The sequence below is a fragment of the Haematobia irritans genome, chromosome 5, assembly GCF_050003625.1.
Source record: "Haematobia irritans isolate KBUSLIRL chromosome 5, ASM5000362v1, whole genome shotgun sequence".
Taxonomy (NCBI): Eukaryota; Metazoa; Arthropoda; class Insecta; order Diptera; family Muscidae; genus Haematobia; species Haematobia irritans.
This window is the reverse complement of record NC_134401.1, coordinates 12219251-12236191: the sequence shown is the minus strand read 5'-3', so window position 1 is coordinate 12236191 and position 16941 is coordinate 12219251. Positions and strand designations below refer to the sequence as shown.

The 16941-nt window shown below is 32.9% G+C and overlaps 3 protein-coding genes across 3 annotated transcripts; 1 reads left to right on the top strand and 2 right to left on the bottom strand.

Moving 5' to 3' along the window:
- Positions 1-6393: 6393 nt before the first annotated feature.
- Positions 6394-7092, bottom strand: LOC142240958 (dynein axonemal assembly factor 19). The gene is made up of 2 exons (XM_075312702.1): positions 6846-7092; positions 6394-6763 (listed from the first exon to the last, which is right to left on the bottom strand). The coding sequence occupies exons 1-2, from the start codon at positions 7001-7003 to the stop codon at positions 6655-6657; spliced, it is 267 nt and encodes an 88-aa protein (XP_075168817.1). The 5' UTR covers positions 7004-7092; the 3' UTR covers positions 6394-6654.
- Positions 7093-10589: 3497 nt separating this feature from the next.
- LOC142240949 (trypsin beta-like) lies at positions 10590-11437 on the bottom strand. Its single transcript, XM_075312694.1, has one exon. The coding sequence runs from the start codon at positions 11399-11401 to the stop codon at positions 10631-10633; it is 771 nt and encodes a 256-aa protein (XP_075168809.1). The 5' UTR covers positions 11402-11437; the 3' UTR covers positions 10590-10630.
- Positions 11438-11765: 328 nt separating this feature from the next.
- LOC142240951 (trypsin beta-like) lies at positions 11766-12618 on the top strand. Its single transcript, XM_075312696.1, has one exon. It carries the CDS (start codon positions 11801-11803, stop codon positions 12569-12571), a length of 771 nt encoding a protein of 256 aa, XP_075168811.1. The 5' UTR covers positions 11766-11800; the 3' UTR covers positions 12572-12618.
- Positions 12619-16941: the final 4323 nt, after the last annotated feature.

Here is a 16941-nt window from a genome sequence, read left to right as displayed (position 1 = left end):
ATTTTATTTCTATAGAAAATTTTGGCAAAATTTTATTTATAGAAAATATTGTCAAAATTTTATTTCTATAGAAAATTTTGTCAAAATTGTATTTCTATAGAAAAATTTTGTTCAAAATTTTATTTCTATAGAAACGTTTGTTAAAATTTTATTTCTATAGAAAAATTTTGTCAAAATTTTATTTCTATAGAAATTTTTGTCAAAATTTTATTTCTATAAAATTTTTTTGTGAAAATTTAATTTCATTTCATTTATTTCATTTTCATTTATTATTCTCCAAAGTAATATACACAAAGCCAAACCTGGCCTAATTAACAATATATTACAGATTTATGCAGTAATAAACTAACTACAATAACAGGTTTATTAAGAAAAAATATTTAAAAAAAAAAATCTAAAAGAATTGAATAACAATTAAGCTAATAAATAAATATATAATAAAAATATTAGAATTAACATAAAAAATATATATATATATATAAATTAAATTTTTTTTTTTTTTTTTTAAATTACAAGACCTTGGCTCCCCAGCCTACAACAATAAAGAAATAAAAAAATATGTGAAATTATGGTCCATTATTGATGACTAGAAAAAGAAATGATTTTTATCATTTATCAATGAATAAATGAAGAAAATGTCTTCGAGAAAATTCCTTAGTAGAGTAAGAAAACTTTCTTAAATGAAGCGGAAGATGATTCCAGATTCTAGCGACACGCACTGTATAAGATCGAACACAAACAGCCGTATTAAAGCGAGGGAAAATTATCTGCGGATTTCTGATTGACCTCGAAAAAATAAAGCGGCTTCGGAGCAGAGGTGGAGAACCCGTATTTACTAGCCTATAAAACAACATCAAAACCTTATGCTCAATATACATAGGAAAAGGCACCCCTAATACACTGCCCGAAGTGTGATCATTGCGCCTTAAAGAGAAAACAAACCGGACAATCATATTCACTATTCGTTGTAGCCTACTAAAACAAGCCAAATTCGCACCTGATACTACTTCAATACAGTAATTAACAGAAGACATTAGTAATGAAAAACCCAATCTCTTCCTAATATGAACTGGCATAAACAAATTTAGCGAGTAAAGCCTCCGAAGAGTGGACATAACTTTCGAAAAAATAGAGTCAACATGATGTTCAAAACTAAGTCTCCTATCCAACACTACACCAAGACATCTCATGCTGCCAGCCCATAAATAGAAAATTTTTGTGAAAATTTTATTTCTATAGAAAATTTTTGTAAAAATTTTATTTTCATAGAAAATTTTTGTGAAAATTTTATTTCTATAGAAAATTTTAACAAAATTTTTTATTTTTATAGAAAATTTTATTTCTATAGAAAATTTTGTCAAATTTTTATTTCTATAGAAAATTTTGTCAACATTTTATTTTTATAGAAAATTTTGTCAAAATTTTATTTATTTTTATTTTATTGTATTTTATTTTATTATTATTTTTATTTCTGCATGAATGTAACATAGTCGATCAGAAATTCTTATCAAAATTTTATTTCTATAGAAAATTTGTCAAAATTTTATTTCTATATAAAATTTTGTCAAAATCTTATTTCTATAGAAAATTTGGTCAAATTTTTATTTCTATAGAAAATTTTGTCAACATTTTGTTTCTATAGAAAATTTTGTCAAAATTTTATTTCTATAGAAATTTTTATCAAAATTTTATTTCTATAGAAAATTTTTGTGAAAATTTTATTTCTATTAAAAATTTTGTCAAAATTTTATTTCTATAGAAAATTTTTATTTCTATAGAAAATTTTTTTCAAAATTGTAAAGGGTGGTTAAAATTTCAAGGGTCGATGTTGATTTTGAATAAAACACAAACTATTTAGGAAATTATTGTAATTTTATTTTATTATGATATATTGGTGCTACTCGATTATGTATGGAACAAAATATCGGCCAAATGGGCGCCGCGACCTCGGTGGCACACCTTCATCCGATGGTCCAAATTTTCGATGACGCTGAGGCATAATGTAGGTTCTATGCCGTTAATGTGCCGAATTATCTCATCCTTTAGCTCTTGAATTGTTGCTGACTTATCGACGTACACCTTTTCTTTCAAATAACCCCAAAGAAAAAAGTCCAACGGTGTCAAATCACATGATCTTGACGGCCAATTGACATCGCCATTACGTGAGATAACACGGCCATTGAATTTATTGCGCAAAAGGGCCATTGTTTCATTAGCTGTGTGGCAAGTGGCACCGTCCTACTGAAACCACATATCGTCCATATCCATATCCTCCAATTCGGGCCATAAAAAGTTCGTTATCATCGCACGATAGCGAACACCATTCAGAGTAACTGCCTGACCGGCCTCATTTTGGAAAAAATACGCCCGATGATGTCCCCAACCCATAAACCGCACCAAACAGTCACTCTTTGTGGATGCATTGGTTTATCGACAATCACTCTTGGATTCTCATTCGCACAAATGCGGCAATTCTGTTTATTGACGAATCCACTGAGGTGAAAATGTGTCTCATTACTGAAGATGATTTTCTTCGAAAATTGATCATCCACTGTTGCCATTTCTTGGAACCATTTAACACGTTGTTGGATTGTGTATCTCTCCATGGTTCAAATTGAATAAGTATGAAATAGGGAAATGTCAAATAAAATTCGGAAAAAAAACTTGGCGTGTAGGTGTGTTTCATATTCAACATCGGCCCCTACAATTTAACCACCCTTTATATCTATAGAAAATTTTGTCCAAATTTTATTTCCATAGAAAATTTTGTCAAAATTTTATTTCTTAGAAAATTTTGTCAAAATTTTATTGCTGTAGAAATAAAATTTGACAAAATTTTCAATATTGTTTTTCCTTTTTATATCAGCTATAACAGTGACAACATTCCCTTATTCAGCAGATTTTCTGTTATTTCATCAGAATTTTCTGCTGCGTCTAACTAACAAATTTCAGAATCTATTAAAAAAAAGTATTTCTTTTTTTATAAAATTGTTAATAATAACAGAATAATTAAAACCCCATTTATTTATTTTTTTTTTCATAAAAGTAAGAAAATATTCATATTTAAAATAAATTTCCTTATACATATAAGATTAAACTTTGGTGGCTGCATCAACGACCCAATTGTGTAGGGCGGCAACATCTGCATAAACACCAGGATAATTTGGTTCAGCACAACCATAACCCCAGGAAACAACACCAACCAAATGACCATCATGTACCAAAGGACCACCAGAATCACCTTGACAAGCATCTTTACCCGTGGCAGCAGCACAAATCATGGTTGTTTTAATTTCAGCACCATAACCGTAATTCGATGAAGCACACTGGGTACGACCAACGATGTTTACATTAATGAATTTCAATTGAGTGGGAAGAGAAGAAGAACCATACAGAGTGGTTCCCCAGCCAGAGACAACAGCGTCAGCGCCATTAGCCGGGGCAGTTTCAGCCAATGAAATTGCCTTAATGGTAGAGCTCATAGTCAATGATGATGATAAACGTATGACGGCTATATCATTGACCATAGTTTCTGGATTGTAACCCTCATGATTCATAAAATCAGCCACAGGTATTAGAACACCGCCAGAGGTCCACAGTGAAGAACCAGCACGTACTTTGAGCACCGAAATGGAAACTGATTGCAAACAATGTGCAGCAGTCACAATGATGTTGGTTGAGTAGATCGAACCACCACAGGAATGAGAACCGCTACGCTGCAATGATATTTGCCAAGGGAAGGAGCTGATTGTGGTAAAAGATCCTCCAACAATGCGACCATCCAATTGTGGCAACAAGCCCTTAGGTAAGGCTGCACCCCAACAAACGCAGGTTATAGCAGAAAACAAAATTATGTACTTGAACATGTTGATGGATTTGCTACTACTACCACTGTGAGCATGACATTTTCGTTGGATGGAGGGTTTTTGTTTTCAAAGGCAAAAATTATCAAATCTTTCAACGACGTTGGTGAATTTTTTTATTATCGGTGGTGAAAAAGAACAAATCAAAGTGTTTTCCACTATAAAATGGAGATTGTTAAACGATTAGATTAGTAAGTCTTAGTAATCAATTTTCATTATTCACCACCAAGACGGTATATCCTCTACATTAGTGGGTGAGTATATTAAAGTCAGCATTTAGTTTGTCATGATGTATGGCATGAGAGTAAGTGTTGCAAGTCTAGAACTGTTGATAGACAAATTTGCTACATTTTTTTCAGAAAATTAGTTTCTTATGTCCTGGCCTTTTTGAGTAATATTTTTTGAAATTTGTGGATATCTATTCACAGAAAAAATATCAATTTGGGGAAATATTCCCCATTCATTCAGTAACCAAAAACAGTGTTGCCAGTGCTTTTCTAGGTCAGGTCCCCAAACCAGTACGCTTTCGTCCCCAAACCTCACCAATTTGAACAGAATTTCTTTGTCAAAATATTCACAACTTGCATTTTACTCGGAGTAAAGATTTTGCGCCTGTTAGACAAACTAGCTAGAATAGAATAGAAAATCCTCAATGAAATCCTCGTTTCGTCCTGCCAATATCAATTTTCATGCATTTTCTTTGGGTGTATGTGTTCAGATTTATAGATTGTAAATATAAGTTAAATATTCATTTTTGATATAAAAGTATAACCAGACAGTGTAAAAATCCCCAACAATATCCTTAGATTTCTTGAAATTCTCCATCAAATTCCCAAACTCAAATAATCACCACCATTTACAAAAAGAATAAAAATAAAAATGACCCAACTTGAGGTAAGCATGAATAGGGAATAATTCATGCTCCGAGTTTTTGAGCAAAACCAATTGACAGAGAGAATAAAAACACAAGAGAACGAAACTGCCTCAGTAGGTGGCAGCCATGAGGAAAATTTCTCAAATATCAGACAGTTTGCGTCGGTGGCACCCAGTTCAGTCCTCTGCTGACTTTACGAAACGTAAAGAAAATGGGATTTAAAACCTACTTTGTAGCAAGAAATATTCTTTTTTATAAATGTTTTCACTCCATTAAATTTTTTTGGCAGACAATTTGAAATTATAACTGCCGATGCCTTTATAAACCATTTATCAAAACAGCGTTTCGACTGCAACGTCGGTAATACCAAAGCTGCAGGCATTGTGCGACATCTATACGGTTGACATTTGTCGTTTTTGTTTTTCGTCCTCTTGTGTTTTTATTCTCTCTGCAATTGATTGAAGCAGCGTTGCCAGTACTTTTCTAGGTCATGTCCCCAAATCAGTACGCTTTCGTCCCCAAAAACCATCAATTTGCACTGAATTTCTGTATTAATATTTTGACAATTTGCATTGTATTCGAATGAAAGAGTTCGCGCGATTTAGCGAAACTGACTGTTGGCAAAATAGAAAGATTTCCAAAAATCCCCAAGAAAATCCTCAAAGTCAAATAACTGACCCTCATTCGCAGAAAAATTACCCAAGTTGGGGAAATATTCTCTATCCATGCTCTGAGTTTTTGAATAAAACCAATTGATTGAAGCAGTGTTGCCAGTATTTTTCTATGCCATGTCCTCAAATTAGAACGCTTACGTCCCCAAAAATCTTCAATTTGCACTGGACTTCTCTTTAAAAATTTGAGAACTTGAATTTTAGTCGAAGGAAATAGTTTGAGCGACTTCGAAAAACTGACTGTTGGTAAAATAAAATATATTTCAAATAATCCTGAGCAAAATTATAAGATTTATTGAAATTCCCCAAACTCCCAAGGCCGCAAGTCAAACAATTGATCCCCATTCACAGAAAAAATACCCAATTTGGGGAAATATTCCCTATGTATGCTTCGATTTTTTCAGTAAAACCAAAAAACAGTGTTACCAGTATTTTTCTAGGTCATGTCCCCAAATTAGTAGGCTTTCATCCCCAAAAATCACCAATTTGAAAATAATTTCTCTATTAAAATTTTGACAACTTGCATTTAGTAGAAGGAAAGAGTTCTTGCCATTTAGAGAAACTGTCTAGAATAGAAAAGAAAATCCTCAACAAGATTTTCGCTTCGCCCAGCCAATATCAATTTTCATGCCATTTCTTTGAGTGTATGTGTTCAAATTTATAAACTGTCGCCCATATGCAAAACAATTTATTGACAGTTTATCGAAGGAATTTCTATGGCAAAAGTAGACTTGCAGTTTTCTTTAAGATTTTTTTTTTTGTATTTGGGGGTGTATATATAAATTAAATATAAATTTTAGATATAAAAGTATAACCCGACAGTCATGTTGAATATAACATAGTTAGCTCCGCCTTTCTCCTTTAAGGTGAGTACTATGTTCGTATTTTTCACCAAAACACTAAATTAAAAGTACAAAAATCTATATGAAGACGATTATATTTTTATAAAGTCTTGTGAAATAAAGAATGGAAAAGATCTAAGGAATTGATTGTGAATCATTTTATATTTAGAGTTTAATTAATTTAAAAAAGTAACAGTGAAAACAAGCTGGTTTTCAGCTTGAAAACTGAACATAGTACTCAGCTTTATTTATGAGCTATTCACGTTGATTGAACCGGTCCCTTATTTATGTCCACTAATATTTCGTTTTTTTTACAAATTATTTTCAACACTGTCTAAGTTAAGATGATGTCCACTTATCTGGTTCCATTGTTAGAAGATATTGAAGTAAATCAAACACCCATGTTAATCTTCCATTTCCGTTGCAGCTGAATTCCATAGACGATTTTTGGTTTTGGCATTCATTTTATCAGCTTTGGATATGGGTTTCAAATGTGCGGCATCTACAATGTCTCTAGAGATATGTACAAGTGTTTAAATTTATGAAAAAATCATAGTTAAATTTTTGAATTTATATATCAGTTGAGATTACTTACTTGAATTCCTCATAACTTTTTGTATTATTGACTGCTCTTAATTTGGCATCATTTCGCAATGTATGTAGTTCAGACATCTTTATACGTTCCATGTAGGTTTCTTGAAGTTTTTGCAATTCGTTGGGTGTTATACGCTCGGAGATGTTATTGGAAAACATTGAAATAAATTGAAATTTAATTGATTATTCAATTGAGATTTAAGTAAAAGAAGGAATTTTATTTACGGTTGTTTGTGACAAACTAACAAACCCCGTTGCCATTGGTAACCAAAATGAAATGTTACACTCATAGAAAAAAATCTACTAAAAACAGCAGTTGGTATCTGTTGGTCAATGTATATATTTGTACTTAATAGTCTATCGAAAATAATTCATATTTTTTTTCTATAGAAATAAAATTTTGGCAAAATTTTCTATGAAAATAAAAATTTGCCAAAATTTTATTTCTATAGAAAATTTTGCCAAAATTTTCTGTAGAAATAAAATTTTGAGAAAATTTTCTATAGAAATAAAATTTTGGCAAAATTTTCTTTAGAAATAAAAAAATGCAAAAATTTTCTTTAGAAATAAAATTTTGAGAAAATTTTCTATAAAAATAAAATTTTAACAAAAATTTTCTATAGAAATAAAATTTTGAGAAAATTTTCTATAAAAATAAAATTTTAACAAAAATTTTCTATAGAAATAAAATTTTGGCAAAATTTTCTATAGAAATAAAATTTTGGCAAAATTTTCTATAGAAATAAAATTTTGGCAAAATTTTCTATAGAAATAAAATTTTGGCAAAATTTTCTATAGAAATAAAATTTTGGCAAAATTTTCTATAGAAATAAAATTTTGGCAAAATTTTCTATAGAAATAAAATTTTGCAAAAATTTTCTATAGAAATAAAATTTTGAGAAAATTTTCTATAAAAATAAAATTTTAACAAACATTTTCTATAGAAATAAAATTTTGGCAAAATTTTCTATGGAAATAAAATTTTGGCAAATTTTTCTATAGAAATAAAATTTTGAGAAAATTTTCTATAGAAATAAAATTTTGCAAAAATTTTCTATAGAAATAAAATTTTGAGAAAATTTTCTATAAAAATAAAATTTTAACAAAAATTTTCTATAGAAATAAAATTTTGGCAAAATTTTCTATGGAAATAAAATTTTGGCAAAATTTTGTATAGAAATAAAAATTTGAGAAAATTTTCGTTATAAATAAAATTTTGAGAAAATTTTCTATAGAAATAAAATTTATTCCTCCAAGAAGCTCCGAAAATCAAATCTGGGAGGGGTTTATATGAGTGCTATAAACCTATTATTATGGACTGATATGGACTAATTCCATAGAATGGTGACGGGGGTATAATAAGTTTGTCATTCCGTTTGTAACACATCGAAATATCGATTTCCGACTATATAAAGTATATATATTCTTGATCAGGGAGAAATTCTAAGACGATATAGCCATGTCCGTCTGTCTGTCTGTTGTAATCACGCTACAGTCTTCAATAATAAAGCAATCGTGCTGAAATTTCGCACGAACTCGTCTTTTGTCTGCAGGCAGGTCAAGTTCGAAGATGGGCTTTATCGGTCCAAGTTTTTATATAGTCCCCATATAAACCGATCTCCCGATTTGGGGTCTTGGGCTTATAAAAACCTTAGTTTCTATCCAATTTGCCTGAAATTGGAAATCTAGAGGTATTTTAGGACGACAAAGAGGTGTGCCAAAAATGGTGAGTATCGGTCCATGTTTTGGTATAGCCCCCATATAGACCGATCTCCCGATTATATTTCTAGGGCTTCTAGAATCGATAGTTTCTATCCAAGTCGCCTGAAATTAGAAATCTAGAGGTATTTTAGCACCATAAAGGGGTGTGCCAAAAATGGTGACTATCGGTTGATGTTTAGGTATAGCCCCCATATAGACCGATTTCCCGATTTTACTCTTGGGCTTCTAGAATCCGTAGTTATTATTCAACTTGGTTGAAATTTGAAATCTAGAGGTATTTTGGGACCATAAAGAGGTGTGCTAAACATGGTGAGTATCGGTCCAGGTTTTGGTATATCCCCCATATAGACCGATCTCCCGATTTGGGGTTTTGGGCTTATAGAATCCGTAGTTTATATCCAATTTGCCTGAAATTGGAAATCTAGACGTATTTTAGAACAATGAAGAGGTGTGCCGAAAAAGGGTGAGTATAGGTCCATGTTTTGATATAGTCATCAGATAGACCGATCTCCCGATATTACTTTTTGGGCTTCTAGAAACCCTAATTGTTGTCCACTTTTCCTGGAATCGATAATCTGGAGGTTTTTAGGAATACAAATAGGTGTGCAAGAAATGATTTTATTTTTTAGGCTTCTAGAAACCGTAGTTTTTATCCAATTTGCCTGAAATGAGAAATCTAGAGGTATTTTAGGACCTTAAATATGAGAGCCGACAATGGCGTGTATTGGGCCATGTTTTCGTTTATCTCCCAAATAGACCGATCTCCCGATTTTACTTCTTGGGCTTTTAGAAACCATAATTTTATCAAATTTGCATGAAATTTTAAATCTAGAAGTATTTTAGGAACATAAAGAGGTGTGCCGAAAATGGTGAATAACGGTCCATGTGCACTGACAATGAAAATTGCTTGAAACTGAATTATAGTTTCCAGATTTTACTTCTGGTAATCATTTAAATAATGAGGGTAAAAATCTGTTAGATTTTAAATCAAGGCGTTATTTCATTTATTTATTTATTTATTTATTTATTTATTATTGTTATGTCCTGCACAACAAGAACAATATCTTATAATTAGAGTGCAGGAAACGTATCCATAATGAGGTATTACAAAGTGAGAAAACGGAAAAATATAACAATATTAACATTATAACTAACATAAACATTTTAACAAAGATTTTAAATTTCAATAATACAAAGTTAGAACTTAAACAAATATTGCATAGGAAAATTAAAAGTAAAACACTGTAACATTATAAACAATAAGAACAATTGGAAAATAAAAATTAAAAAGAAAACAATTGATCGTAATTTACATTAAAAAAAAAGAAAAATAATAATAATAATAATAATAATAATAATAATAATAATAATAATAATAATAATAATAATAATAATAATAATAATAATAATAATAATAATAATAATAATAATAATAATAATAATAATAATAAATAAAAATAATAATAATAAAGAATAGATAACTTTGGCTATTCATTAACGTGGAACACTAAAGATGTCGAATAACGAAGATTTGAAATTTACTGCGCTGCTGGTGAGTTGTAAACTATTTGGTAGTGAATTCCAGAGACGGACACTATTTATGAAAAAATGCCATTCTGAGACTAAGCTCGTATGTCTAAAAGGTATAATCTTCCTTCCTCTGTTTGATCTTGCAAACACTAGCCTTTGACTCGAATATGAAGGATGTCCTGAGTGTATAATCTTGTGTAAAAATATCAGAGTTCTAATAGACATTAGTTTCTCCAACGATACCCCAAACAATGCATCCCTATATTCAGAAACCGAGTCATATCGTCGCAAACCATAAACATATCGTGTGATGTTATTAAAAAGCCTATTCAATTTAGACTTACTATTAGCATCGCAATTCGAGAACAGTTCACATCCATAAAGCAGCCCCGCAGAACTAATGGAGCTTCATGAAAATGGGGGTTTAACACTATTACTTTGACCCCTTCATCAAGTCAGTGCCTAACAATTTATGCAATAAAACAAAAACATATTTCGTGTTAATCGATTTAATTTTATTTCAACTCAACAGTTTTAAACTGAAGAAGCAGCGCTAACAACCCAACTGCGGAGATCAGCAACGGAAGCATAGACACCGGGATAGTTGGTGTAGGCACAGCCATAGCCCCAGGAAACAACACCGACCAAGACACCACCAGATACCAATGGGCCACCAGAATCACCTTGGCAAGCATCCTTACCGACAGTGTAAGCACAGATCATGGAAGCCTTGATTTCAGAACCATAACCATAGGTGGAAGAAGCACAGTTGGTACGGCTGACAATCTTGACATCAACGTATCTCAATTGGGTAGGGATGGAGGAGGAGCCAGATTTTTCAGTACCCCATCCAGAGACGGAAGCGGTAGCACCATTAGCGGGGTTGGCGCTAGCCAAGCCAATGGTCTTGATGGTGGAGCTGGTGGTCAATGCGGAGGACAAACGAATAACGGCAATATCGTTAACCATGGTGCTGGGGTTGTAACCTTCGTGATTCTTGAAAGCGGCAACGGAAACCAAGGTACCACCAGAGTTCCAGTAGGTGGAACCAGCACGAACCTTCAAGGAGGAGGCAGAGACGGATTGCAAGCAATGGGCAGCAGTGACAATGATCTTAGTAGAGTAGATGGATCCACCACAAGAGTGAGAACCACTACGTTGCAAAGAGATTTGCCATGGGAAGGAGTTGATTGTGGTGGCGGAACCTCCGACAATACGGCCATCCAATTGAGGGAGCATACCCTCGGGAATGGTGGCTCCCAAAGCGCAAGCCAAAGCAGACAATAAAATAACGAACTTGAACATGTCGATCGAGTTGAACCAACTACTGAATGTTTGAGTACAAACATCGAGTTTTTATATCAAATACATTTCGATATGACGAGCTATGGAAATACACTTCGCACTGAATGTATTGAGCAGATACGTCCACTTGTTGGAAATCTAGATTAAAGTAGTGCTTATGTTCCACTGACTGACATCATTGATAACGGATGAGGAGTTCATTTGCAAAAATAAAGTTTCTTTTTTTGTATATTTGTACACATTCGCATGACCACTCTTGATAATCCATAGATTATGGTTTATCAGATTTTCCGCTCAATATAGCAAATTAATATATGCATAATTTTTCCCTCGGGATATTTCTCTATAAAAACTAAGTAAATTTCGAAAAACTTCAGTAGTTGGTTCAACTCGATCAACATGTTCAAGTTCGTTATTTTATTGTCTGCTTTGGCTTGCGCTTTGGGAGCCACCATTCCCGAGGGTATGCTCCCTCAATTGGATGGCCGTATTGTCGGAGGTTCCGCCACCACAATCAACTCCTTCCCTTGGCAAATCTCTTTGCAACGTAGTGGTTCTCACTCTTGTGGTGGATCCATCTACTCTACTAAGATCATTGTCACTGCTGCCCATTGCTTGCAATCCGTCTCTGCCTCCTCCTTGAAGGTTCGTGCTGGTTCCACCTACTGGAACTCTGGTGGTACCTTGGTTTCCGTTGCCGCTTTCAAGAATCACGAAGGTTACAACCCCAGCACCATGGTTAACGATATTGCCGTTATTCGTTTGTCCTCCGCATTGACCACCAGCTCCACCATCAAGACCATTGGCTTGGCTAGCGCCAACCCCGCTAATGGTGCTACCGCTTCTGTCTCTGGATGGGGTACTGAAAAATCTGGCTCCTCCTCCATCCCTACCCAATTGAGATACGTTGATGTCAAGATTGTCAGCCGTACCAACTGTGCTTCTTCCACCTATGGTTATGGTTCTGAAATCAAGGCTTCCATGATCTGTGCTTACACTGTCGGTAAGGATGCTTGCCAAGGTGATTCTGGTGGCCCATTGGTATCTGGTGGTGTCTTGGTCGGTGTTGTTTCCTGGGGCTATGGCTGTGCCTACACCAACTATCCCGGTGTCTATGCTTCCGTTGCTGATCTCCGCAGTTGGGTTGTTAGCGCTGCTTCGTCGGTTTAGAACTGTTGAGTTGAAATAAAATTAAATTGAAATAAATTAACACGAAATATGTTTTTGTTTTATTGCATAAATTGTTAGGCACTGACTTGATGAAGGGCTCAAAGTAATAGTGTTAAACCCCCATTTTCATTAAGCTCCATTAGTGCTACGTTAGCTCACGGACTTTTAAACCGTTCTATGGACATATCTGTCATCTTGCCTATATATTCCATATGCCAGTTAGGAATTTAGCTGCTGAAAATTTTTCAGTTAAAGTTAACCGGAGAGAAGATATTTGAAATTTACTTTCTGTTAACTGGAAATTAAAGCCTAACGGTGCTACATAAAAATGACCGTAAAAATGGATTTTTGGATTTTATGAGCTGTCGGTATAAAAAGCCTTCACTATTTCCTCTTTATTAAAGACCGAATTTTCGACTTTTTTGTTAAAAATAGGTTCGTTGATTTTGCACGGAAAAAAAATTTTACGAACATTTTTCCAATTAAATTCTTAATTGAGTTTTTAAAAATATTCAATTAAAAGTGTAATTGATTCAACAGCTTTTTAATTGAAACAAAAACCAATCACAAAAATTAATAGTATCAATTAATTTCGTGCATCCAGAAAACAGTGACCTCTTCTTTAAGTTAAAATGAACTTATTGTGAAGAAAATTGAACTTCGTATAGCGCCAAAGACATTTTTATTGGTTTGAACGATATGATTTTCGTAGAAATTAGGTAGAATGCATTTCATATATGAGTTAACATTTTCCTATATTTATGTACCACTATACTACAGAATGAAAAAATTTAACTGAATTGAATTCATATATGGAATGATTTTCTTGAACTTTTTTCATTCATTTGGATAAATCTTACATATTTGTGGTAAACCTTTTACTTCAAAATTAGAACTGCTTATCTTCGTTTTTAAATAGAATTTTATTTATTTATATAGGCAATTTTTTCTTCAATAAAATACATGTTTTATTAATATATTAAATATATTTATTTAGAATCAACAGCATCAACTGGCCTTGAAATATTAAAACACATTTTTTCTTCTTCTAGTACCATTCACTTCGAATAAGTTGCTGCCTAGCAATTTTGTCCACCTTTTACAATTTCAATTCCTAGAAATATAAACAAAAAATCCTAAACCAAATTTTCACAAAATGTTAGCGTCACTGAATATTACCTGATAATCGACGATTCCAAAATGAAGTCGAATGAAGGGGTTGTTATTCTGCTGGTGTTTTCTTTTTTCTATAAACCAATTTTCAAAAAACGAAAATTTTTTCACTTATTTAAAATAACAAATATTTTATTTGTTTTTTATTACATTATTTTACTATATTATTTTTTAACAATCTCGCCGTATACCATAACAACGCGATTCCAACTAAAAACAAGTATATACGGCCGTAAGTTCGGCCAGGCCGAAGCTTATGTACCCTCCACCATGGATTGCGTAGAAACTTCTTCTAAACACTGCATTCCACAATCGAATTACTTAAGTTGCGGTAACGCTTGCCGATGGCAAGGTATCTTAACACCTCCTAACACCATCTTCTAAATTGTATGTAATTCCATACGTGGTATATATTAAATCAAAAAAGATCGATCCAATACGTATATAATTCAGTTTGACAAAGTAGACATAAAATTTTGACAACATTTTCTACAGAAATAAAATTATATCAAAATTTTCTATAGAAATAAAATTTTCACAAAATTTTCTATAGAAATAAAAATTTTCACAAAATTTTCTATAGAAAGAAAATTTTGACAAGAATTTCTACAGCAATAAAATTTTAACAAAATTTTCTATAGAAATAAACTTTTGACAAAATTTTCTATAGAAATAAAATCTTGGTAGATTATTTTTTGGCTCGAGTGGCAACCTGATTATGAACCGAATAAAATTTGAACAAAATTTTCTATAGAAATAAAATATTGACAAAATTTTCTATAGAAATAAAATTTTAGCAATGATGAAAATTTTATTATGAACGGAATAAAATTTTAACAAAATTTTCTCTAGAAATAGAATTTTGACAAAATTTTCTATAGAAATAAAATTTTGGTAGATTATTTTTGGCTCTAGTGGCAACCAATAAACCGATATGGACCAATTTTTGTGTGATTGGACCAATTTTGGTATGGTCCTTAGCGACCATATACTAACATTACGTTCCTAATTTGAACCGGATCGGATGAATTTTGCTCCTCCGAGAGGCTCCGGAGGTAAAATCTGGAGAACGTTTTATATGGGGCCTATATATAATTATGGACCGTTATGGACCAATTCTGGCACGGTTGTTAAAGATCATATACTAACACCATGTTCCAAATTACAACCGGATTGGATGAAATTTGCTTCTCTTGGAGACTTCGCAAGCCAAATCTGGGGATCGGTTTATATGGGGGGGGGGGGGGCTATATATAATTATGGACCGATGTGGACCAATTTTTGCATGATTGTTAGAGACCATATACCAACACCATGTACCAAATTTCAGCCGGATCGGATAAAATATGCTTCTCCTAGAGGCTCCACAAGCCAAATCTGGGGATCGGTTTATATGGGGGCTATATATAATTAAGGACCGATATGGACCAATTTTTGCATGGTTGTTAGAGACCATATACCAACATCATGTACCAAATTTCAGCCGGATCGGATGAAATTTTCTTCCCGTTGTGGCTCCGCAAGCCAAATCTGGGTATCGGTTTATATGGGGGCTATATATAATTATGGACCGATGTGGACCAATTTTTGCATGGGTATTAGAGACCATATACCAACACCATGTACCAAATTTCAGCCGGATCGGATGAAATTTGCTTCTCTTTTAGGCTCCGCAAGCCAAATCTGGGGATCGGTTTATATGGGGGCTATATATAATTATGGACCGATGTGGACCAATTTTTGCATGGTTGTTAGAGACCATATACCAACACCATGTACCAAATTTCAGCCGGATCGGATCCACAAGCCAAATCTGAGGGTCCCTTTATATGGGGGCTATACGTAAAAGTGGACCGATATGACCCATTTTCAATACCATCCGACCTACATCGATAACAACTACTTGTGCCAAGTTTCAAGTCGATAGCTTGTTTCGTTCGGAAGTTAGCGTGATTTCAACAGACGGACGGACGGACGGACATGCTTAGATCGACTCAGAATTTCACCACGACCCAGAATATATATACTTTATGGGGTCTTAGAGCAATATTTCGATGTGTTACAAACGGAATGACAAAGTTAATATACCCCCATCCTATGATGGAGGGTATAAAAACAACCCACGCGCAAACATATCGATGGCAAGTATCGGTTACAGGTAGATAAAAGAAATGTAGGAAATTTTCCTATATTCTAATAAGTGTGTTCCCTTAAGTTTTGAAAAGATTGAATACTTCGTAGTAGGAATATAAATAAATATATAAATTGATCATTTTATAAGAAATTTTACTAAATTGGAGGAAACTTGGTTTTAGTTCGGTTTTTGTTTATTTTTACGAATGCTTTGTTATCAGTGAATAAAATTTTCTTGTTCAGTAGTAAATTCTTATACCCAGCGAAGAAAAGAGTATTAGTAAAATTACATGCCTTATTCTAGTTAATGAACAATTCCTAACTGCTTTTAGTTTAGGATTACTGAAACAAGTAAATTATATTATTTCACACAAAAATTTAACTGAATGGAAATAAAATGGCTAAACTAAATTGATGAAAATTTTTTCCTTTAGTTTCGAAGACACTTTTTTCTGGGTGTATGCATTTGTTGGAAAAATATTCGAATATTGAACTAAAACACACCAAATTTCTTTAATTACAAATTGGAGGAAAATAATCGGCTTCGGCCTATTATTGCTTTTTTTGCCGAACATCGGCTTCGGCCAAAAAAACCCGCTTCGGTCGAGCTCTAATCCACAGTTGCCCCTCGAGTAAAAAATAATCTAGTAAAATTTTATGAAAATTCTACCAAAAATTTACCAATTATATGGTTTTTTGTTTTGATCAAATGTTTGTGGTCAGTATAGGAAAACAAATAAAGGTAATTGAATTAAAATCTACCAAGACTTCTGCCAATCTAAAAAATCGACCATTCTTGGTAGAATTCTACCAATTGCGGCAACCGTGAACATACCGCATCAGATTTGGTTTTTGGATGGGGCTCATTTATTATGAAGCGTCGCCACACATTTGTGGCCCAAATTCCACTAACCGTCTTTTGGATCTTTTTTCACGAAATTAATTGATACTATTAATTTTTGTGATTGATTTTTGTTTCAATTAAAAAGCTGTTGAATCAATTAAAACTCAATTAAGACTTTAATTGGAAAAATTTCGTAAACATTTTTTTCCGTGCAAAATCA